Source organism: Chiloscyllium plagiosum, unplaced genomic scaffold (assembly GCF_037043375.1).
Source record: "Chiloscyllium plagiosum isolate Xiang-an unplaced genomic scaffold, Cpla_swu_hap1 HiC_scaffold_22, whole genome shotgun sequence".
Lineage (NCBI taxonomy): Eukaryota > Metazoa > Chordata > Chondrichthyes > Orectolobiformes > Hemiscylliidae > Chiloscyllium > Chiloscyllium plagiosum.
Window position 1 is genome coordinate 26,524,912 of NW_028270160.1, and position 20,915 is coordinate 26,545,826.

The following is a 20,915-nucleotide window of genomic DNA, read 5'->3' on the forward strand; positions in this document are numbered from 1 at the left end:
ACAGAATATTGCTCGTTTACCACAATAAAATCTCCCAAGATTCCTGATAGGAGCTTTATCAAACAAAATATGACACTGATCCAAATAAGGTCAGATGACTAAAGGCATGATTAAAAAAGTAGAGTTTAAGGAGTGCATTAAAGAATGAAAGGTGAAGAGGTAGAGAAGTGTACAGAGTAGGGTTTAAGAAGTCAGCAACTAACAATGCTCAAGCGGATACAATGAAAGGAACATAAACATCTTCAATGGTTATGTGGCTTGAGATTACAGATATACGGAGGAACGAGGCATAGAGGGATTTGAAACAAGCATTGCAATTTTAAAAGTCAAAAGTTAGCTTCAGAAGGAACCAATGTCAGGCAAGTGAGCATGGGGTGATATATCATGTTTTCCAGGATCCTATATGAATGACACAGGGAAAACTTTCTCTTTTGTTTGTGTGTGTGTGTGTGTGTGTGTGTGTGTGTGTGTGTGTGTGTGTGTGTATGTATGTGGGGGGGGGGAGAAGAGGAGAGAGAGAGAGAGAGAGAGAGAGAGATGGGGGGGGGGGGGGGGGGGGGGGGGGGGGAGATGTGTCACAAACTACCCTTTTTACATGTATGCAGATTAGTTTCCAATTCTGCTTCCTTGATGGTCATCTGCACAGTAGTGCAAAGTGTTTTAACTACTTTCACTTTGTCACTCTTTACATTCACTATTCCTAAATTCTGGAGTGCCTTAAGGCTTCATACAGATACGATTGTAGAATACTTTTTTCTGCACTTTCATTTACAAGGAGACCATAAACCACAATGCATTATCAAATGTGCAACACCAAATTGAGCAAATCAAAACCCACCTTTTAATACTTGATACTCAATTCCTATTTCTTTGGTAATAGTGGTTAGAGGGAGAAAGATGTCGAAGGAACAGGCAACATAGGGATTGTGAAAGAATTTGCACTTATAAAAGCATTTTTTTTGTATTCAAAACAGCTGCATAACAACGGAGTTATATTTTTCTGAAATTTGCCCTGGAGAGGACTCTCTGTAATTCACTGCTCTGTTTCCCTCAGGGCCAATACTGGAGTGCTTCCAAGCTGTGACACAGACAGGCGTTACATTACACTACCTCCTGCACCACCACAACGCTGTTGAATATACTTATTCAGATATAGTTAAACAAAAATGCAAAGGCTGCAACAATCATTCAACTGTTACCACCCAGTCACGGCCCCATCTCAGTGCCCCAAACCCCTGCCTGGGTAGTAGAATTTTTCACTAAATAACACATACTGAATACTTGAAGAACCACAATAGACCAACACATTTAGAAGAGAATGCTGCCTTTAAAGGTCTTGTCAAAATGGCATTGAAACTGCAGTAATTAGGAGAGATTTTTCAACTAACTTTGGTGCTACCGTCAAGCTTGTTTTGTTTACATTGATTTTAAATTCCAACAAATACTTCCTTAAACTCTCATAAAAGGGACTCTAGTCAACTGTCAATTTAAGCTCTTTTAAATGGAGACTGATCTGACAAGTACTGGTGCTGATGACATATAAATGAATGTTTGCTGAGGACCTCTGTGTTCACCCTTGACCTCTGTCCTGTAGATCACATTAAGCCTGACATTATCTTACTGTCAACTTGATCGGAAAGAGAGTTTAAGATAGAGTGCAATCAGACTAAGACAACAAGTTGAAATTGTAAAGCACGTAAATTTGGCTTTGTCTACCAGTAACAGCCAGTAAATATCAAACAAAAACTTCCTGCTTTCCATCACGGACACTAAAACATAAGCACCAACACCACCAAGTCTATTAGCCATAATATCAACAAAGTTGTTCATTTTATTTGCTCCTTTATGACAAGATTACACTGGAACTGATAGTCAAGGTGGGCTACAATACACAAAAAAGCCCTATTCATTCCACAGACAAATAGCTGGATTATCCAATTGTTCTCATTTCTGTATTGCGACAAGAAACTTTGTGAGATGTTAGTTACAACAAAAGCATACAGTTCTAGGCATTCTAACAGACAATAAATGAATCTTGTTAGAAGAATTATTTCATATTTGTTCTTAAAATGGGAGTTAGTCCAGTATTTATTGACCATTCCCAATTGGCGCTCATCAGACGATTATAAGCAAAGTTCTTGAACCGCTGGAGTCCACAAGTGGTACACACACCCACAATTCTCTCAGGAAGGGAGTTCCAGTATTTTGCATTAAGACTAGCAATACATATCTAAATGTAAAAAAATACAAAATTTCCAATTAATTAGTCTAACTTAAATTATTTAATTCATGAGGCATATCAACCTTCAAATCTCTCAGTCAACATCAAATAATATTTAAAACTTTAAGCAAAAACGTTCACACTGCAGGCATCAGGACTTCATTGCTGGGTACTAGTTACAGGCCCCATCATGATTGTCAATATTTGCTACTGGTAGCAGGAGGTGGGTGGAGGGTGCTGAGCTTGAAGAGCAAGTTACACAACTATTGTTAGGGCTGTTTGTTACCTCTCATGTCATTTCCAGATGAAATATGCTTCATGACACCAGGTGCAGCACCCACAAGGCAGGTCTATGCATAATATCTCATACTGATGATGGCAGTCTAGACATAGTTACATGTTTTCCTCTCTATTCACTCCCTTTACAAAGTTTGAATCAGTGGCCCAGAGCCAAAACATTGTTTACAGCAGTGAGAAGCAAATCAATGAAATTTCTTTTCCATAATTCCCTCTCATTTATCAAATAAACCACAAGAAAAATAATTGAATTAAACAAGGCTATTTCAGTGAATTTCAAAATTTTGAAAATCATACCCGTTTGCTTGCTTTTTCCGAAAAAAAACCTTGGAACTTGTTGCTTAAAAGGACAGTGAAAGTGGAGGTGATAAGTGATTTCAAATGGAGTTTAGCACTTGGGGGAATTAAATTTGTAGAGAGAGGATAAAGTTGAGAAACAGGACTAACAGCTCCATGGAGAGCCACATGGATTTGATAGGCCAAATGGTCTCCTGGGCCATACCAACTCAAAGACTCTAGTATGGACCTAAAATCCAAGGTTATCACCAAATTGAAGTGATACATTACTTATCATCAAGTTAAAAAAAGTCAATACAGGACAACTTAAAACACAAAACATTGAATAGGTGTCACCAAGCTTGGGTTTGAGAAGTCAACATTGTAACGAGAATTTGGGGTATGAGAAGGTAAAAGTTTCCACAGTTTGGAAGCCCTTGGTAGAAAAAAAAGTGTCAACAATAAAGTACGCAATAAATTTAACATAGTAGCTATGTTAGAGGGTGACCAAACACTGACACAGTGTACCTACAGTGAGAAGAACAAGCGAAAACCTGACTATACAGGATCCTTGAAATATAAAAAAAAGGCAATGAGAGAAAAATGACGACAAGGATGTAATCGTTGAAGAAATTTCTTCTGCATCATTAGAGTTTTGTATGGACTTTCACTAAACAGCCAGTTAACTAATGTGATGAAAATATGAATCTTGAAAAAAGAGGTAGCAGTAACTGTAGCAATGGCACTGAGATGATTTGACTGAAATCAAAGTTACCAAGACCAAAACTGTTGACAGATGAAGAACAAGTGATGAAACTCAAGTTATTGAGTGTCAGCTGTTGCACAGACTTAAGAAATATGAAGAAACAATAGCCAAACAGTGGTTTCTGTAACTTTAATAAATAAAGTTAAATGGACTGAGATTACAAGACTAATGTCAGTGATCTTGCTTAGTAACGGAATGCTTCTAAATGGCACTAGAATGAGAAGGACTGAAGAAATAGTATAGGGTAGGAGCACAATTACCGTGCAACACGCTGAGGATATGGGAACGAGTATTATTAGGACAAATTGTCTTATTGGACTAAACAATGAAGCAGCAAATTAAACTTGGCGGAATAAAATTTGATGTCAGACAATATGTAAGCAGAATGGAGAAAAGATTTTCATGAAGATCAATAGGGCTGGGGAAATGCAAGCCAAAAAAGTGAACTTTATCTTTAGGAAAGTTAGCAACCGTGATGCTTACATACAAATACATTGACTCAAATAAGCATTAATTACAAAAGGCATTTACAAAGATGCATTAATTAGTCATGCTTTCCTACCTCCATATTGTTTCAATAAAAGTCTGCAATAATTTCTTACTAATGAAAATTTGAGGAAATCAAGAAATATGGTCAAATTCTACATCGCTGCTAGCAGCTATTCTAATCCCTCTTTGTCTATCAACACTGTAAAGGAAACTGTTTCGACTGTTACAACTAGTGGTTCCTGTTTACCTGGTCAAAAACAGTTATAAAAAGAAGTTGGGAAAGTTCCAAATCAACTCTTATTCTTTCTTCAAGCAAAAAACAAACATCCCACAATACTATTTTTTACCCAAAGATCCACCTTACAATTGCCTAAGTAGCCACAGACAACATAGGGCCCAAAAAAAATCACAACTGCACTGGAGACATGGAAGTGCAAATAGGCATGCAAGCTACCATTTTGCATCTTTCGTCAGCTAAAAAAGATTTTATCCTTGATACAGAAACTATTTTCTAACATGGATGGAGCAATTGCCTGAAGGTGACATTCTAAATTCCCAGTCACTTTATGGTGACAGTGCAAGAGGTCACAAAGATTTAAACTAGTGATACTGTTTTCCAGCTATTACAAAAATATAACATAGACAAAACTCTCTTACAACCAACTTGTAGACGAATACCTTTATCATAGTCAAAGGTGTGAAAATAAAGTGCAAGATTTCCAAAGCAGCTTTAGGCTAGCCTAGTCTCTTCAAGCAAAGTTAAAACCAACAGTATGGAATCAGTTAGAATCATAGAATGGTTCTAACACCAGAGGCCATTCTGCTCAGCATGTACCTGTCAGCTCTCTGCAAGAGGAATTCAGCTGGACCCACTCCTCCATCTCACACTTCCTTCTGGAATTCATCACTTTACACTTCTCATCATTAATATTTCATGGCTGCCCATTCCACCAATCTATCTGTTTCCTCGAAGTCTCTTGATTCAAATTAAATTTTGTAGCAATTGCTAAGGCACATAAAAAAGTACTCGTTTACCTCACCATGCCCACTGCCTCCACATGTGATTTTCCCTTATGATCCCCAATCAACCCCACTTCTCACAAATGGTAAAGGGCCAACAAAATAAAGCATGTAGAAGACTTTTGTATTGTACCTTTGTCAGTGGCTAGTCTTTCCTCATATTTTCTCCATCTTTTACTTCCTTTTTCAGTTCCCTGAACTTTTTATATTGAGTCGGTTTCTCATAACTTATCAACCTCAGATTTTTTATACGCATATTTTCCTGCTTCATCTTACACATTTTTATTGATTTTTTCAGAGTGGTGCTGGAAAAGCACAGCAGGTCAGGCAGCATCTGAGGAGCAGGAAAATTGACGTTTCGGGCAAAAGCCCTTCATCAGGAATTAGGGAAGCTGGTGGAACCAATGGTAATGTTACTAGACTTGAAATCCATGCACCTCCATTCCAGTACAAGTATTCCTGATGAAGGGCTTTTGCCCGAAACATCGATTTTCCTGCTCCTCGGATGCTGCCTGACCTACTGTGCTTTTCCAGCATCACTCTGATCTAAACTCTGGTTTCCAGCATCTGCAGTCCTCACTTTTGCCTTACGCATTTCTATCATCCATTGAGCACTGGTTTAGTTTGTGCTACCTTTACCCCCCTCATGGCAACATACTTCACAATGTATTTGAAGCAATGCCTCCTTAAAGGCATTACAGTTGGGCCAGCAATCTTTGGTTCTAATTTACCTCAATCAGATTCTCTCTCAGCCCATTGAAATTGGCACTCCTTCAATTTATTATGTGACTCAGAATTGCTCCTTGTACTTTGCCATAAACTAACATTAATCTGATGGCACTATGCTCAGTGTCTCATAAATGTTACCCTCCTAACATTGGATCTACTTGACTCACCTTATTCATCAGATCTCAACAACGCGTCTTTCCTCAATGGACTGGAAACACATCAGATCTACAAAATTCACCTAACCACAGTTTAGAAACTCTTCCCCCTTGCTACTTTGCTTTATAGATTGAGCCCAATAATGTATAAAGCAAGGTAGCAAGGGGGAAGAGTTTCTAAACTGTGGTTAGGTGAATTTTGTAGATCTGATGTGTTTCCAGTCCATTGAGGAAAGACGCGTTGTTGAGATCTGATGAATAAGGTGAGTCAAGTAGATCCAATGTTAGGAGGGTAATATATATGAGACACTGAGCATAGTGCCATCAGATTAATGTTAGTTTAAGGCAAAGTACAAGGAGCAATTCTGAGTCAAATAATAAATTGAAGGAGTGCCAATTTCAATGGGCTGAGAGAGAATCTGATTCAGGGAAATTAGAACCAAAGATTGCTGGCCCAACTGTAACGCCTTTAAAGAGGCAAAGCTTCAAATACATTGTGAAGTATGTTGTCATGAGGGGGGTAAAGGTAGCACAAACTAAACCAGTGCTCAATGGATGATAGAAATGCGTAAGGCAAAAGTGAGGACTGCAGTTGCTGGAAACCAGAGTTTAGATCAGAGTGGTACTGGAAAAGCACAGCAGGTCAGGCAGCATCCGAGGAGCAGAAAAATCGATGTTTTGGGCAAAAGCCCTTCATCAGGAATTAGGGAAGCTGGTGGTACAATGGTAATGTAACTAGACTTGAAATCCATGCACCTCCATTCTAGTACAAGTATTCCTGATGAAGGGTTTTTGCCAGAAACGTCGATTTTCCTGCTCCTCGGATGCTGCCTGACCTGTGCTTTTCCAGCACCACTCTGATCTAAACTCTGGTTTCCAGCATCTGCAGTCCTCACTTTTGCCTTACGCATTTCTATCATCCATTGAGCACTGGTTTAGTTTGTGCTAGCTTTACCCCCCTCATGGCAACGTAATTCACAATGTATTTGAAGCAATGCCTCTTTAAAGGCATTACAGTTGGGCCAGCAATCTTTGGTTCTAATTTACCTGAATCAGATTCTCTCTCAACCCATTGAAATTGGCCTCCTTCAATTTATTATTTGACTCAGAATTGCTCCTTGTACTTTGCCATAAACTAACATTAATCTGATGGCACTATGCTCAGTGTCTCATAAATGTTACCCTCCTAACATTGGACCTACTTGACTCACCTTATTCATCAGATCTCAACAACGCATCTTTCCTCAATGGACTGGAAACATCAGATCTACAAAATTCACCTAACCACAGTTTAGAAACTCTTCCCCCTTGCTACCTTGCTTTATAGATTGAGCCCAATAATGTAAAGTCCTCTTTATAATTATGCTATCATGGTTTCACCTCTATAATTCCGTTGCAAATGTGTTCCACAATACTATTTATGGTCAAAAGAATATACTCCCGACAGTGCCTCAATCATTTCTCAGCTCTAGCTAAACTGATTTTGACCTTACCTAAACCAGGGTAGCCTCTCTCCTTCTTGCAGCACTATAGTACAGAGCAGCCTCTGTTATCCGATCATCAATTATCTGAAATTTGGATTATCCAAACAAAATCTCAAGGTCCTGTAAAAACATTATCTGTTATCCAAATAATCAGCAGTCCGAACAAGTTACTCATCCCCTCCCCATCTCATTTGGATAATCGAGGTTGTTCTATACTCCCTTTAATTAAAACTACAACACTGTCTCCTTTCTTTCTTTATCTTTTCTGAATATCTCAGGCGAATATTTAGTACCTAGTCCTCTTTTAAACCAGGTCTCTATTATCACCACTGGTTGATTGGCAAGTCACCAACTCACCATTTTCCTGCTTAACCTTAAAGTGCAGTGTAACCACATCCAAAAATGCACCATTCAGGAAATTTTCAACCTCAGGTGATATTCAAAGAAAGTACAGTAGAAGCTCAGCAGTTCTGGCAACATCTGCATAGAGAAACTAAATTTGTGTTTCAAGTTTGATGGGACTCTTCTTCAGAAGATCTGCAACAGTCTATTTTGCCATCTTGTTATAGTTGCCTGAGGAAGTTCTTTGTTGAGTGATAAGATATGCTGGAGAGGAGACCTAGCTGGTTCCAAAGAATAGACATATTGGACTCAAAAAGCTGTTGCTGCTCTTTCCACAGATGCTGCCAGACCTGAGAGTTTGTCCAGTACTTGATGTTTTCTTTTCACATCTTCAGCATCTGCACTTATTTTGCTATTATTGCACTACAGGTCGCTCTACTTTACCGTGTGTTTTGTTAATGCAAATTTGCTATAACACAATTGATGAACTGGGGACATTTCTATAACACGATTTCAGCCCCATTAAATGGTGCTGCTATTATGCAATTTTCTTATAACATGGGTTTGCATTTATTGCAGAACCTGTTTAGATTAGATTAAATTCCATACAGTGTGGAAATAGCCCCTTCGGCCCAACAAGTTCACACTGAAGAGTAAACCACCCAGACTCATTTCTCTCTGACTAATGCATCCAAGGCTATGGGTAATTTAGCATGGCCAATTCACCTGACCTGCACATCTTTGGAATGCGGGAGGAAACCGGAGCAAACCCATGCAGACACGGGGAGAATGTGCAAACTCCACACATTCGCCCAAGGCTGGAATCGAACTTGAGTCCCTGGCACTGTGAGGCAGCAGTGCTAACCACTGAGCCACCGTGCCGCCCTTTTATAGTGATGTTAGCTGTCATCGCATTCACACATTCTGATAATACTGCGCTGCTATGAAAATTCTCAGGAGTTCAGACATATCACAATGCTCTTTTGAGCTTGAGACAATCTTTGTGATAGACAAGGGAGAAATACTTAATGATATACTTCCACCCCATGAATAACAGGACAAAATCACAGCCAGTTGAGAATGGTTTAAAAAACCAGAGGAGCTTGCTCTGACAGAAAGTGGAGGATGTCAGAGAAAATGTCAAATTTGGAAAAGCAACATCAGCTTATGAAAGAACAGTCAATATCTTCCCTATATTTCCACTCCAAACTTATTTTATCACTCACCATAGAACTTTCCCAGGCCACACTCATGCAGGATGAAGGCACAGGCTGCTGCAGATCAACTTACCAAGTACCCCTTCACCACATGACCTTCTAAACTACCCACTGGCTTTGGCTTGACACTAATTGGCAAACCTGCTGAACTATATTGAGGCAAACAAAAAGACACCTGGAGTTCTGTCAAAACATGTCGCAAGTGAAAACTGAACAATTTAAATGGGCTCAGACCTACCATAGTGCAATTTGGTAAAAATGGGGGTAAGTATAACCTACAGAGAAACAAAGATTCACAAGAAGAAATTATAGAATTCTGTACTTGTATTCAAGATTATCCAATTTGACATGTATTGTTAGATCCAACAAGAGGAAATAAAGTGCATACGTACTTTCTCACTGGCAGGTTCTTTTCAATACAAATATCTCAACCAAGAAAGTAGGGGGAAAAAAAGCTACAAAAGTGGCTTTCAATAGATTTGCTAGTCAGAGATCAAATTTCACTTTAATGTGGGAATGCAGGCGAGTAAGTGAAATATGGGATTTTAGGTCTTGCCATTGTTCAAACCTCAAGACTTAGCCAAGAATGCACTGATTTTTTTTAAAGAAAGTAGTGTTTATTATAACTTAGATAAAAATAATTAGAATGGCAATCCAAAACATTGTAATAGTTACTTGTACAATAAAATAATGGAACCTTGGAATACAATCTAAAATCTAACTTGGTCAGATCGCAAGAAAGTGTACAAAGGGTCTTCATATGAGTCAAGTCACTGCAAGAAGAAAGTCTATAAAATACATCAATTCACTTCCCATACTTCTGCCTTTTACCAGCATAGCAAGTACAAGGTCCAGAAGATGTATGGCCTCATTAACTGTCTACACTGTTCAAAACTGAAAGTCCTCAATGCTGATCAGTATTCATTAGCCTCTGTTTGGAAGCGTTGATCTATGACCAATAGAGTAAAAGAACAGGATCATTCAATAAACCATGTGCAATTAAATCAAACATGACAAAATAAACCACACCCGTTATGTAGAATTTATGTTACGTTTACTTCAATAGTGAAAAATCAAGCTGTGAGATTGCAAACTTTATTCAGAATGTCTATTAGCTACCAATTGGCTACTGACATTGTGTACTTAAGTTGTGTCAACTCCTGCTAATTTAAAAAGGAGTTTAATTTCAATAATCTGATATTTCAAATATATCTTTGAGTAAACGTGGACTTTAATGATTAACAACAAGATTAGTGACACTAGAGCAAAATATTGAAGTTTAGAAACAGAAACAGAAATTGCTGTAGAAACTCAGGCGGTCTGGCTGCATATGGAGAGAAAGCAGAGATGATGTTTCAAGTCGAGTGACTCTTAGAGTCACAGACAAATAAAGCACAGAAAGAGACCCTTCAACCCAACTATTCCATTCTAACCAGATGTCCGAAATTAATCTAATCCCATTTGCCAGCATGTTGCCCATATCCATTTAAACTCTTTCTTTCATTTACCCATCCAGATGCCTTTTAAATGTTGTAATTGTACCAGCCTCTAACACTTCCTCTGGCAATTCATTCTATACACGCAGCACTTTCTGCTGGTGAAACAGTTGCCCCTTCAATCCTTTTTAAATCTTTCCCCTCTCACCTATGCCCTTTAGTTTTCGACTCCCCTACCCAGAGGAAGACTATTCACTCTATCCATTCTCCTCATGATTTTATAAATTTCAATAAGGTGACCCTTCAGCCTCTGACATTCTAGGGAAAATAACCCCAGCCTATTCATCCTCTCCCTATGACTCAAACCCTCCAACCCTGGCAGTATCCTTGTAAATCTTTTCTGAACCCTTTCATATTTAACAACATCCTTCCTACAGCAGCGAGACCAAAATTGAATGCAGTATTCCAAAAGAGGCCTAAACAGTGTCCTGCACTGCTGCAACACTCTTCTTCAGAGCTTTTATTCTACTCAAGTTTAGAAAGCTGCTCGGAAGTAGCAATGAGCAACATTCATCTGTACTGCAAGACCAATTCTCTTAACCATACTGCTTTTAAGTTGTCAAACTGTTCATGAAACATCCTATAGTAGATGACCAAAACTTTTGTTCAACTAAGTATTGGGGAAAAAAAGGAACCTTTGACTTCAGTGTACATTATATAATTCCATTCTGTGGTCACTAATTCAATCCTACTCCTCTTCAGCCAAACTAGCCTGCTCGCAACCTTGGTGTAATATTTGATGTAGAGCTGAGCTTGGTGTTACAATATTATCTAACTCATCCCCGGCCTTAGCTTATCTATTGCTGAAATCCTCGTACTTACCATAATCATCATCATAATATCTGGCTCAGTGCCAATTTTTTGTTTGATAATAGTGTGAAGCACCTTGGTGTTGTTTATTGCATTATTGACTCTTATGTACCAGGTCTCAAAATACACAGGGCAGATGGCAAATTTACGAATGAAACCTCCAAATTGCCCAGGAAAATGCACTCGGGGCAGCAAATTTGGGAATGATTGCCCTTGTAAATAGAACAAAAGGAAATGAAGTGGTGGTTGTAGGATGCATATATCTCATAATTGCTGTTGATTAGATGCACTACAAAACCGTAACCATATGACACAGGAGCAGGACTAGGACTAGGTCATTCAGCCCATCAAATCATAGTCATCTAACAATCATCACCTGCACTTTCCTGCCTTTTCCCACAAGATCAGCAACAAACCTGGGAGAGAAGCAACCTGCAATCGGAGGAATAGCATGAGAAACGCTCAGTGAGGCAGTCGCCTAGAGAGAGCAGAGGAGCCGAGAATCCTGACCCAGCTGCCTTTTTGCCAAGGCGGAGGAGGCAGAATCACTGACTAGTTTCCAGATGAAGAGATATTATATTGTTTATAGGTAGGGGAATCAAAGTTATCAGGGTTAGATGGGAATGTCGAACTCGGAACACAAACAGATCAGTCATGAACTTATTGATTGATGAGGCACTCTCAAAGGGCCAAAACAGCCTATTTCAGCTTGAAATTCAGTTGATATCCATAAAAAAAAAACCTTGAAATCACCAAAATAATGAATCAGTTGCAAATGAAATTGAAATCTGTACCTCAAGGCTGTATTTGTTCAGGAGCTCCTGTTTGGCAAACATGCAGGGGATATTATTGTGATGAAAGTTGTTGAATCAATTGCTGAATTTAAAACGAAGACAGAATCCAAAATGCAATAACTGCCTGGTTAATAATCTACTTTTGAGCGTACTTGATGGAAATGTATCAACTATAACCTCACCAATTTGTATGGTCTAGTAGGATATTTTTGTCTGTGTATAAACGTTTGTGTTACTAATTTGAAAAAACAAACCTTTGTTTTTTTGCCAGTCTAGAAAATGAATGATTTCCAAGTGCTGTGGCTTTAATATTGGATTGATACTTGAGGATATTGATAAATTCTTCTAATTCTGCTTCTAAAAGTCCAAATATTCCACTTCTTAACAGAAATACAGATGGTAATGTTAATACGCTTCACATGAATGTATCATGTCATAAATTATTTAGTGAGAATTAAAAAGCACCTGAAAACCAGAAAATAACCCCTGTAATATCAATAAAAGGCCTTTTTTTAAATGGAAGGACAAAGAGAAATGGACGGATTCTGCAGTAGTGTGTGTGCAAGCTATATGTATGCCATAATGACAGATATACAGAGGAATCTCGATTATTCAAAAGACACGGGCTGCGAGTATTTCGTTCAGTTAATTGAATTCCAGATAATCGAATGCCGGATAACAGTTTAGCCAAGCATTGGGACCTTGTGATCTTGCCAGATAATCTAATACTGGCTGATCGAATGCCAGCATACTGAAATATTGCTAACTGATCAATTAAAAAGTTAAGTATTTGACAAATCATGCTTTGTGAAATTGATTAATCCCTTTTCCATTGCAAATTTACCCACATCTGGACTTCAGTAAAGCATATACATGTACTGGCAAAAAGATGTATAAACTTGACCCACATCCACAAAGAAAAGGACTGCATAATTGGTTGATGCCCGACCCAGTTCCTTTTTCATAAAAATAGGTTGATGCTGAGAATCTAATATCACCTAACACTAAATACAAAGTCTTTGCAAATTGCAAACTAATATGTATTGCATTCCACTGAAGTTCAGTGGATATATGAACCAACACAAGATAAAGGGTTCCTATCAGCCCCTAGCCTTAATCAAATAGCATAATTTCAAGGTCCAAGTTCACACCCAAAATTGCTCACATCATTATTGATGTAAAGCACAGCAAAAGTAACTAATCATCCACTAACATACTGCAAATGCACACAAAGCCTATGTGTTACCCTACTCCATGCAAACATATGCATTTCCTTCAAAATGTTCAGTATTAAAATTTCAATATTTAAATATTCAGTGATAAAATAAGAATGGGCTGAATGTTCAAACTATTATCCAATGCATTTAATAAATCAAATATATTTTTTGCAGTTTAAATGCTGGCATTTTCTTAAGGAAAACCAGTTTTTTGCAGACACAAAAAATGTTTTATTCTAATATTTTAACAGAAAAGGAATTTCTTTTAAAGATAAAATGATATAAGTGAATAGTTATGGTACTTTTATTTTTGGTGCTTTGTCGATTACAGGGTAGAAGCCTAGAGCCCATGTAATGTTTTGCCAATAGAACTAGCTACTTTACCAAATTGTAGAATAGAGCAGCAAACGTTTTTTAAAATGTGTGTCTGATTCTGCTGTCAGGATTAGTAAACCAGGTTCAATGTAAAACTGGTAAAGTGAGCCATGCATGGATATCAATCTCCCCTACTCAAACTGGAAGTAACTAAATGGGATAACAAGTTAAAAATCAATGTTGTTCTTCCATCAGCCGACAGGAGGCAGCATTCATGAAGACGAATGATATTCTAGTTGCCATTATTCCCCTTTTCCCACAGTAAAACTTCATTCTTTTATTAATTTCCATCCAAGTGTCTTGATAAATCATTTGACCATCTAAACCCCTCAAAAATATGAATATGTATTTTGAAAGGATAACTACAGCTATTGCCAACAATAATGAGAGCATTACATTGTGCATATGCACTTTTAAGCAGAAATGAATTAGAGCCTAGAAGGGTTAACAAAGAGGTACTGTCTTGTTGAATAATCATTTATAATTTTTATTCTTCAGGCTCAGTTACAAACGAACACTCTATGAATGAAAAAGGCTACTTGTTATCATTCAGAGAGAACACTGAGGGAAGGAAAAAAGACGACATTATTCCCTTTCCCAAGCAGCTCAGAGTGGGCTGTTCTCAACTTCATGTCCTACATGACCTTTTAAGTCTATGATTCCATAGTTTTAAATTTTGTTTCAACTGCTCATTTAGTTAAAGTTGAACACTTGTTCACTGTGGCTTTTGTTTTGGCTGGGGAAAAAAAAAGGTGCAGGTGTTCTTTTCCCACTCATTTTAAAAGAGAACACCATGAACAATACGGTCACATTTACAGTGTGAACAATCTGCAGTCAGTCTGTACAAGTCAACATCCATCTCCACAAGAGCTGATTCTACCTTTATCTGTACAGAAAGCATCCTAAAAAAAAATCCATCAATACAAGGGATAACTGTCCAGAGTCAATTTCCTCAAGTAATGACTTTTTTTGCTTTTGGTCTGACTCTTAGGTTGTCAGTTTCAACAACCGCCATGAAGGTTTCAGCTTGCAGAAGGGGAAAAAAAACATGTTGCTGTGCAGGTTAAGTGAATGAAATGTAGTTCTGTACATAACTGACAGGGTTACATGGCAACATTACTTAAAAGCTGCCCGATCTTTGTAACCGAATATACACACTGCAAAATAATTCACGGTCTTCAGAACCATCTTCACAGTCAGAGGAATGAAGAGTGCACTATTCTGAACATCCTCCTTGTTTAAATTTAGTTCAGATGAACTGTTGCTGCCAAAAGTCAGTAATTTGAAAGCTGTTCCGTCTTGCCTATTTCTGCTCTCAGGTAACCTGGTTGCCATCAGTCACAGGCTAATCAGAAGCAGGTCTGTCTGTTCCAAGAATGTTTCTCCTGGTTCAAAAGCTCATCCAGCTTTTCACTGGATCTCTACTTTACTACAAGCAGTTTTTAAACACAGAGGGGCTAAAAGGAAAACAAAACCTTGAAAAGTCACTTTGTTTGAGTTCCCATTTGAAAGGGAGAATTACCAAGCATCTCACTGGGTCACTCCCTCAATATTTACAGTACGTGGATCTTAGCTGGCAACCATTCTTAACAAATATATTGACATTCCCTCATTCTGCCATCACAGCATAATAACAATGACAATCCAAAAGCCACCTTATCACTATTGTTTCACATACAATGACTGACCCTCAATGTACTCAACACTAATTCCAGTTTAACTTTAAAAGTCAGAAGTTAATTTTCTTTTGTAAGAAAAACAACTTCTGAAACATATGGTCAAAAACCACATTGAAGCTTAAGGCACTTGATTTTGTCAGGAGCTTCATTTCAGTGTGACAGACAAGAAAAATCAATAGCATTCAGTTACCAAGACAGACTTACAGAGAAGCTAGATTGTTCCTCTTGTAGAAGACATAATTGGGGTATTAAGTAATATGTTCAAAATTATGAGGTGGGGGTGTTGACAGAATGAATAAGGAGACATTGTTTTGACTAGAGTGTGCACTAGTAACAAATGCAATTTCTAAAAGGTAATTGGCTTTGCAGATGAAATACACACATTGGCAAGTCTAGGGGAAAAACACAGCGGGACCATTTGAGTAACTTTTTTATCTCAAGAAATCACAGTGGCATGATGGGTTGAATGGTCTGCATCAGTGTTTTAAGATTCACAGAATGAGATTAATAGGTGACCCTTGCACCTGTGTCAGCTCCTTGAAATGAGTCAAATGGTCCCTTATGTTCTGTGAGGTTTGATGATTTGTTCAATAGATATTTCACAACGAGCTCAAGTTGATCTTACAGTCTTATTTCGATTGTTACTTGTGATGTTCCCATCTTCCTTTATTGCCATGCTAAGCAACATGACAGTGAGCTATGACAGCAGCACATTTTCAGGACAACATAGACTTCTACTTATCCAATGTTTTCCCCAAAAAAAACATACTTAAGAAACATCTTTTAAAGAAAATAAGTCCTGATTTGAGAGTATTGGGACAAAATGTTGTAGCACCAGTCTACAACACTAATTTGTGCATCATGGTTCCTGATATCCATGAAGCAATAGCAGCAATTGTTTCAAAGAAGTTCTTTGTGCCTAAATGCTATTCTCAGCTCCAAGTATAAATTATCATTCAAATACAAATATTACATTCATGAAGATCTTTGTCTCCTCAAACATATAAAGGAACAATTATGACCATGGTGATCAGGTTTTTAAACTTAAGACACTATTGAATCAAGAGCCAACATAGATCATCAAGCACTGGGATAAAATTTGAACAGAACTTTGTGCAAGTTAGGATACATACCACCTCTTTCTGAGCCTAAATTAAAGAGGATAGAAGATCAGAAATGCTGCATTTCCAGCTCCAATTGGTCAGATTCAACTGGAGATGCAAAACCTGGACATCCAGGTGCCCATTAAAATCAGATTATTAGAGGGTAACACAGATACATCATCACCTTGCATTTACGGTGTAAATTCTGGCTCTTATTTCCTCACAAGAAAACTAGGAAAAAAGATGAGTTGGGACAAAGGAAGCAGTTTGAACAATGAAAACGTGGCACACAGCCACTGCTCCTCTATAATCTGAACCAAGCAAATACTTCTGATGTAAAAGCACCTCCGATATCAATGGGTCTCAACTTCAGATTTATATTAACAGTGCCATCATTGGTACAGCATAAAGGATGATGTTAGGCAAAACTCAGCTCAAGCAGATATGCACCGGGGACCTGATGCTATTTTCTTGCACGAGTATCTAAAGGACAGTCTGCCTTGGAATGTGAATTAGTTTATTAATTTTCCAAAAAAACTTCTAAATTCATGCGAACCTCCCATTAAACCATTTACTACACTTCTGATAAATCACAACTAAGTGACATTAGTTGTTCTGTGCCTTAAGCAATTTCTTTCCAATTACATTCTTGAAATAGTGCCATTAACTGCCTCACTAGCTTGATTACCCACTTTGTCCAGCTGTTTTGATTGTGCTAAGTTTGATAGCCAGCCATGTGCATCCACTAAAGTGCAAATTTCATTTCTGAACCTCTTTACTATTTTGGAAAAAAACCGACTTCTGTGATCAATAAAAGACACAAGGTATGTATTTGTTTAATTAAGTGGATAATTATTAAAAGTGCTCCATACTGTTCTTTATGACATTTCTGTGAGCCACAGCAGAATGACCTCTGGCACCAGTATCATGTATTACTTTTACTGCTTGGCTGCAAGTTGCTGCTTCTGGGCCATAACAGCTGCTGAGCGGAGCAAACAGCATTACGAAAAAACATATGAAATACTGCCAAGAAGTAAATCCATGACCTAAACTCATCAAAACAATATAGATACAGAACATGCAATCAATGAAAACCAGAATGACATACACAAACTATCAGAGACCATACCATTTCCCTCTTAAGTATCACCACATGAGCAGAAATTCAGGAACTTTCGCCAAAATCCTAAAATCATCAATTTCTCAATTACATTGACTTTTGCATTAACACACTTGATTTTGATATTTTAAACTTCACAACATTATATCCCACTTCTCCTAAAGGCTTTTTCGCTGAAAAGCATTAGTGTTTGTCGGGGTTGAGGGGATTTGGCCAGAAACTAGGTTAACCTGGTGGAATGTGGTTGCTATTTTGCCTGCAATGATCAGGAATGTACTCCTGCTAATCCTAGTCAACCTCTGAAGGCACTGGACCTAGGGATACTTTCTTTATCTTTGGACCATTATGAAGCACCTTATCAGACGTTTAGCTTCCTATCCTTGACTCAGCAAGTCATTGTGGCAACATTTGCAAGAGGGAGTTGAAATGTTTGTAAGTTATGAACAAGTTTGCATGTGGATCTTTTAACATAATTTCAGTTTTCATTTCCAAGTAATTTGCTTGTACTTATCTTCAATAGCATTTAAGACTCTATCTCTGCACAGCTATCAATAACTTCACTTAATATCTTGGTAAGATAATGAGCACAAACCCCTTCACTTTCAATAGAGTTTTGCTTAGGGGTGGAAGAAATGTGGAATGGAGTCAATTTTTAATATTACATGGAACTGTGAGATTTATGGGAAGTCCCACACCATCAGGTAACTTGAGCATTAAAAATTTTTCAAACTTCATTCATGCAGTGCAACAGCATCTGGCATACATATCAGACAGATTAGTGACCAGGGAAGGTATGCTTTGAATTTAGTGAAAAACAATTTGTCATGCTACCAAATTGCAAATATTCGATGTAAAGCAGTCACATAATCATTGGTATCTCGCTGTAGGAAGATTTCCGCTGCTTGCTATCTGTAGCAAAATCATAAACACATTCTTTGTGATTTTCTTTGAACAGAAGCATTCTTCACCCTAGAATACTGGTTGGTAGCCACATGTTCAAGGCTCATGCTGATTAGGAGGCTTACAATGTTTGCAGTTAACAAGACGTGAACAGGGATAGCAATGTATGAGCACGTGGCATGTCAACACTTTTGTTTTCTAATGTTTGTTTGTGTAAGAATACATCACAACCTTTATTGGGCTTTTCATCTCGAAAATGATATTCTAAGACAGAGGGATTGACATTAAACCACTATTTATATTCAGCTGAATTCTGTGCAAAACTCCAAATAATGACTGACTGCATCCAAAACCCATATCACAGAACCACCACAGCACAAGAGTTTTTTCACTGTCCATGCAAATTAACTAGTTTTGGAAACAATTTCAAATCATAGTAAGATATGATCAGGACAAGTTGAAGTGTTAGTATGCCACTAGGAGTACAAACTAGACACGTTCTCTGCACACTCACAGGTGGCAATTTTTTTTAAAATGGAAAATTCTGCATTCAGCCACATTAATCGCTGTGGACAATGGACAAAACCATTTAAAAGAAAAGCGCTAATGTTAACTGGGAGCATTGTCTTTTGGGAATTTAGGAGGGGTGTCAAACACAAGGAGAATTTATATCAACTGTAAATGAGTAGATACCCAAAACATTCCACCTGTAATCACTGAAAGGCTAATTCTCGTTAGATCGAGAAAGACCTTTTGCCAAATAAAATAAATAGTTTGACAGAAAAGAAATTGTCATTTCATTCGCAAACTTAATTCTATACATAGCAGTTAAGAGGAAATCAAAACTCCTACACAATAGGTGTTGCCAGAAATTTACCATAAAAGTTGTTTTTTGAAAAGGTAAATAACACCATAGTATATTTTACTAAGTTAACCATTGGACAATTAATCAGGACTTGATGAACACATAACAAAGGACAGCACACAGGTATTTTGTTAGCAGCTGTGGAGGATCACAGTGATAATTGGGGTCAAAGAATAACCTATTGTGCAGTGTTCAGCCAGTCACTGAAGCAGAGCAAAGAGCATTGCTCAGGGTTCACTTCTGCTTATGAATACAGAACAGGAATGTTGCTGGAAAGGGAAGAGGACATTACGATCTTATAATATTCTATAGTTACTTTTATATGCGTATCATAGCAATATAGGCTCTAGGTTACTGAAATCCATCAGTTAGATCCTAGCATTTACTCTGATAAATCTGGTTCCCTTTTATCACTGATTCAGGTTCATGGTTCCAAAAAAATTCAGACTCCATAAAGTCTGCCATGAGCATAAATGTTGAGAAGAAGTGTATGAGAGCTATGTGCAATCCCCTTCCCAAATAAATCCAACGTAACATTCCAATTGCCACAACAGTAACACATTATGCTATTTTCAAAATGAGTGAAGAATTCAACCATAAAACACCTTATACTTCCAGTATCTAACTGCCTATGCAGCCCCTTTTCACTTCACTATAGTTGTGAACACATTTCACAAATACCAAGGCAGAGGAGAAAGTTTTCTTATAAATGCGTCTACATATAAGTATACTATGTTTTTGTGTTTCAGAGACATTCACTTCACATGATCAACAAGTAATCTATTTTCTACTCGTGTTCAGCTTCTCTCCATACATGAGTCAAAGTGAACCATACCCCAATGTTTTCTGCAAAGATAAGAAAAGCTCAAAGGAAAATTGAAGTACTGCTGTTCAAACAACAATGAAGACACAATTTAAAAAAGATATTTCAATCCCTGTCTGACCATGGGCCAGGAATGGCAACCACACTGTATGCCACTGGCAAGCTCATTATTTGTTATTTTAAGATTTGAACTAGTTCCTATTTTGGCAAAGGTACATTATACACAATAGTATAATCAAGGATCTTGTGTGCTTAAATATATTGTACACAACAGCAACATTAAGGCATATTCTCCATAAGTTATTTACCAACAGCTTTATTCTTGAATGATAGTATCCTTTTGAAATACTCACACTGATGCAAAGAAAATACATCTAGCCACTACTTACAACAATATGTGCTGGAGATGGTGACCTAGCATCCTTCAGTCCTTGCCTACCCTGTAGGCTCCCTGCCTGCACATCAATCAATGGCCATTTCATCTGCAGGTACTGGATATGGGAAACAAAATAAAAGAAAATGATTAAAAAAGAAAAGAAAAACAAAAATCCATAAGTACAAATGAATGAACACAAAATGATAAAGTATAAAGATGAGCGATCATAAAAATTATTTGCCATGATGAAAAATAATGCCCTTGACACAGATCTGAATAATGGTTTCACCTTCCGCAACATGCATATTAATACACTAAATATTTAGTGCAATAAAATTGGACTAGGCAGTTCATTGAATTT

General features: G+C 37.7%; 1 protein-coding gene across 19 annotated transcripts in view; it reads right to left on the reverse strand.

Annotated features, from left to right (window-relative positions):
- Positions 1-20,915, reverse strand: part of tcf7l2 (transcription factor 7 like 2) — a 199,154-nt gene that overhangs the window by 92,304 nt on the left and 85,935 nt on the right. For 16 of the 19 annotated variants that reach the window (XM_087998880.1, XM_087998885.1, XM_043712738.2 and 13 more), the window contains exon 4: positions 20,568-20,669. The exons of the other annotated variants lie outside the window; for them this stretch is intronic. In XM_087998880.1, coding sequence (XP_087855006.1) covers positions 20,568-20,669 — 102 coding nt within the window. The remainder of the gene's footprint in view (positions 1-20,567; positions 20,670-20,915) is intronic. 19 annotated transcript variants of the gene reach the window in all.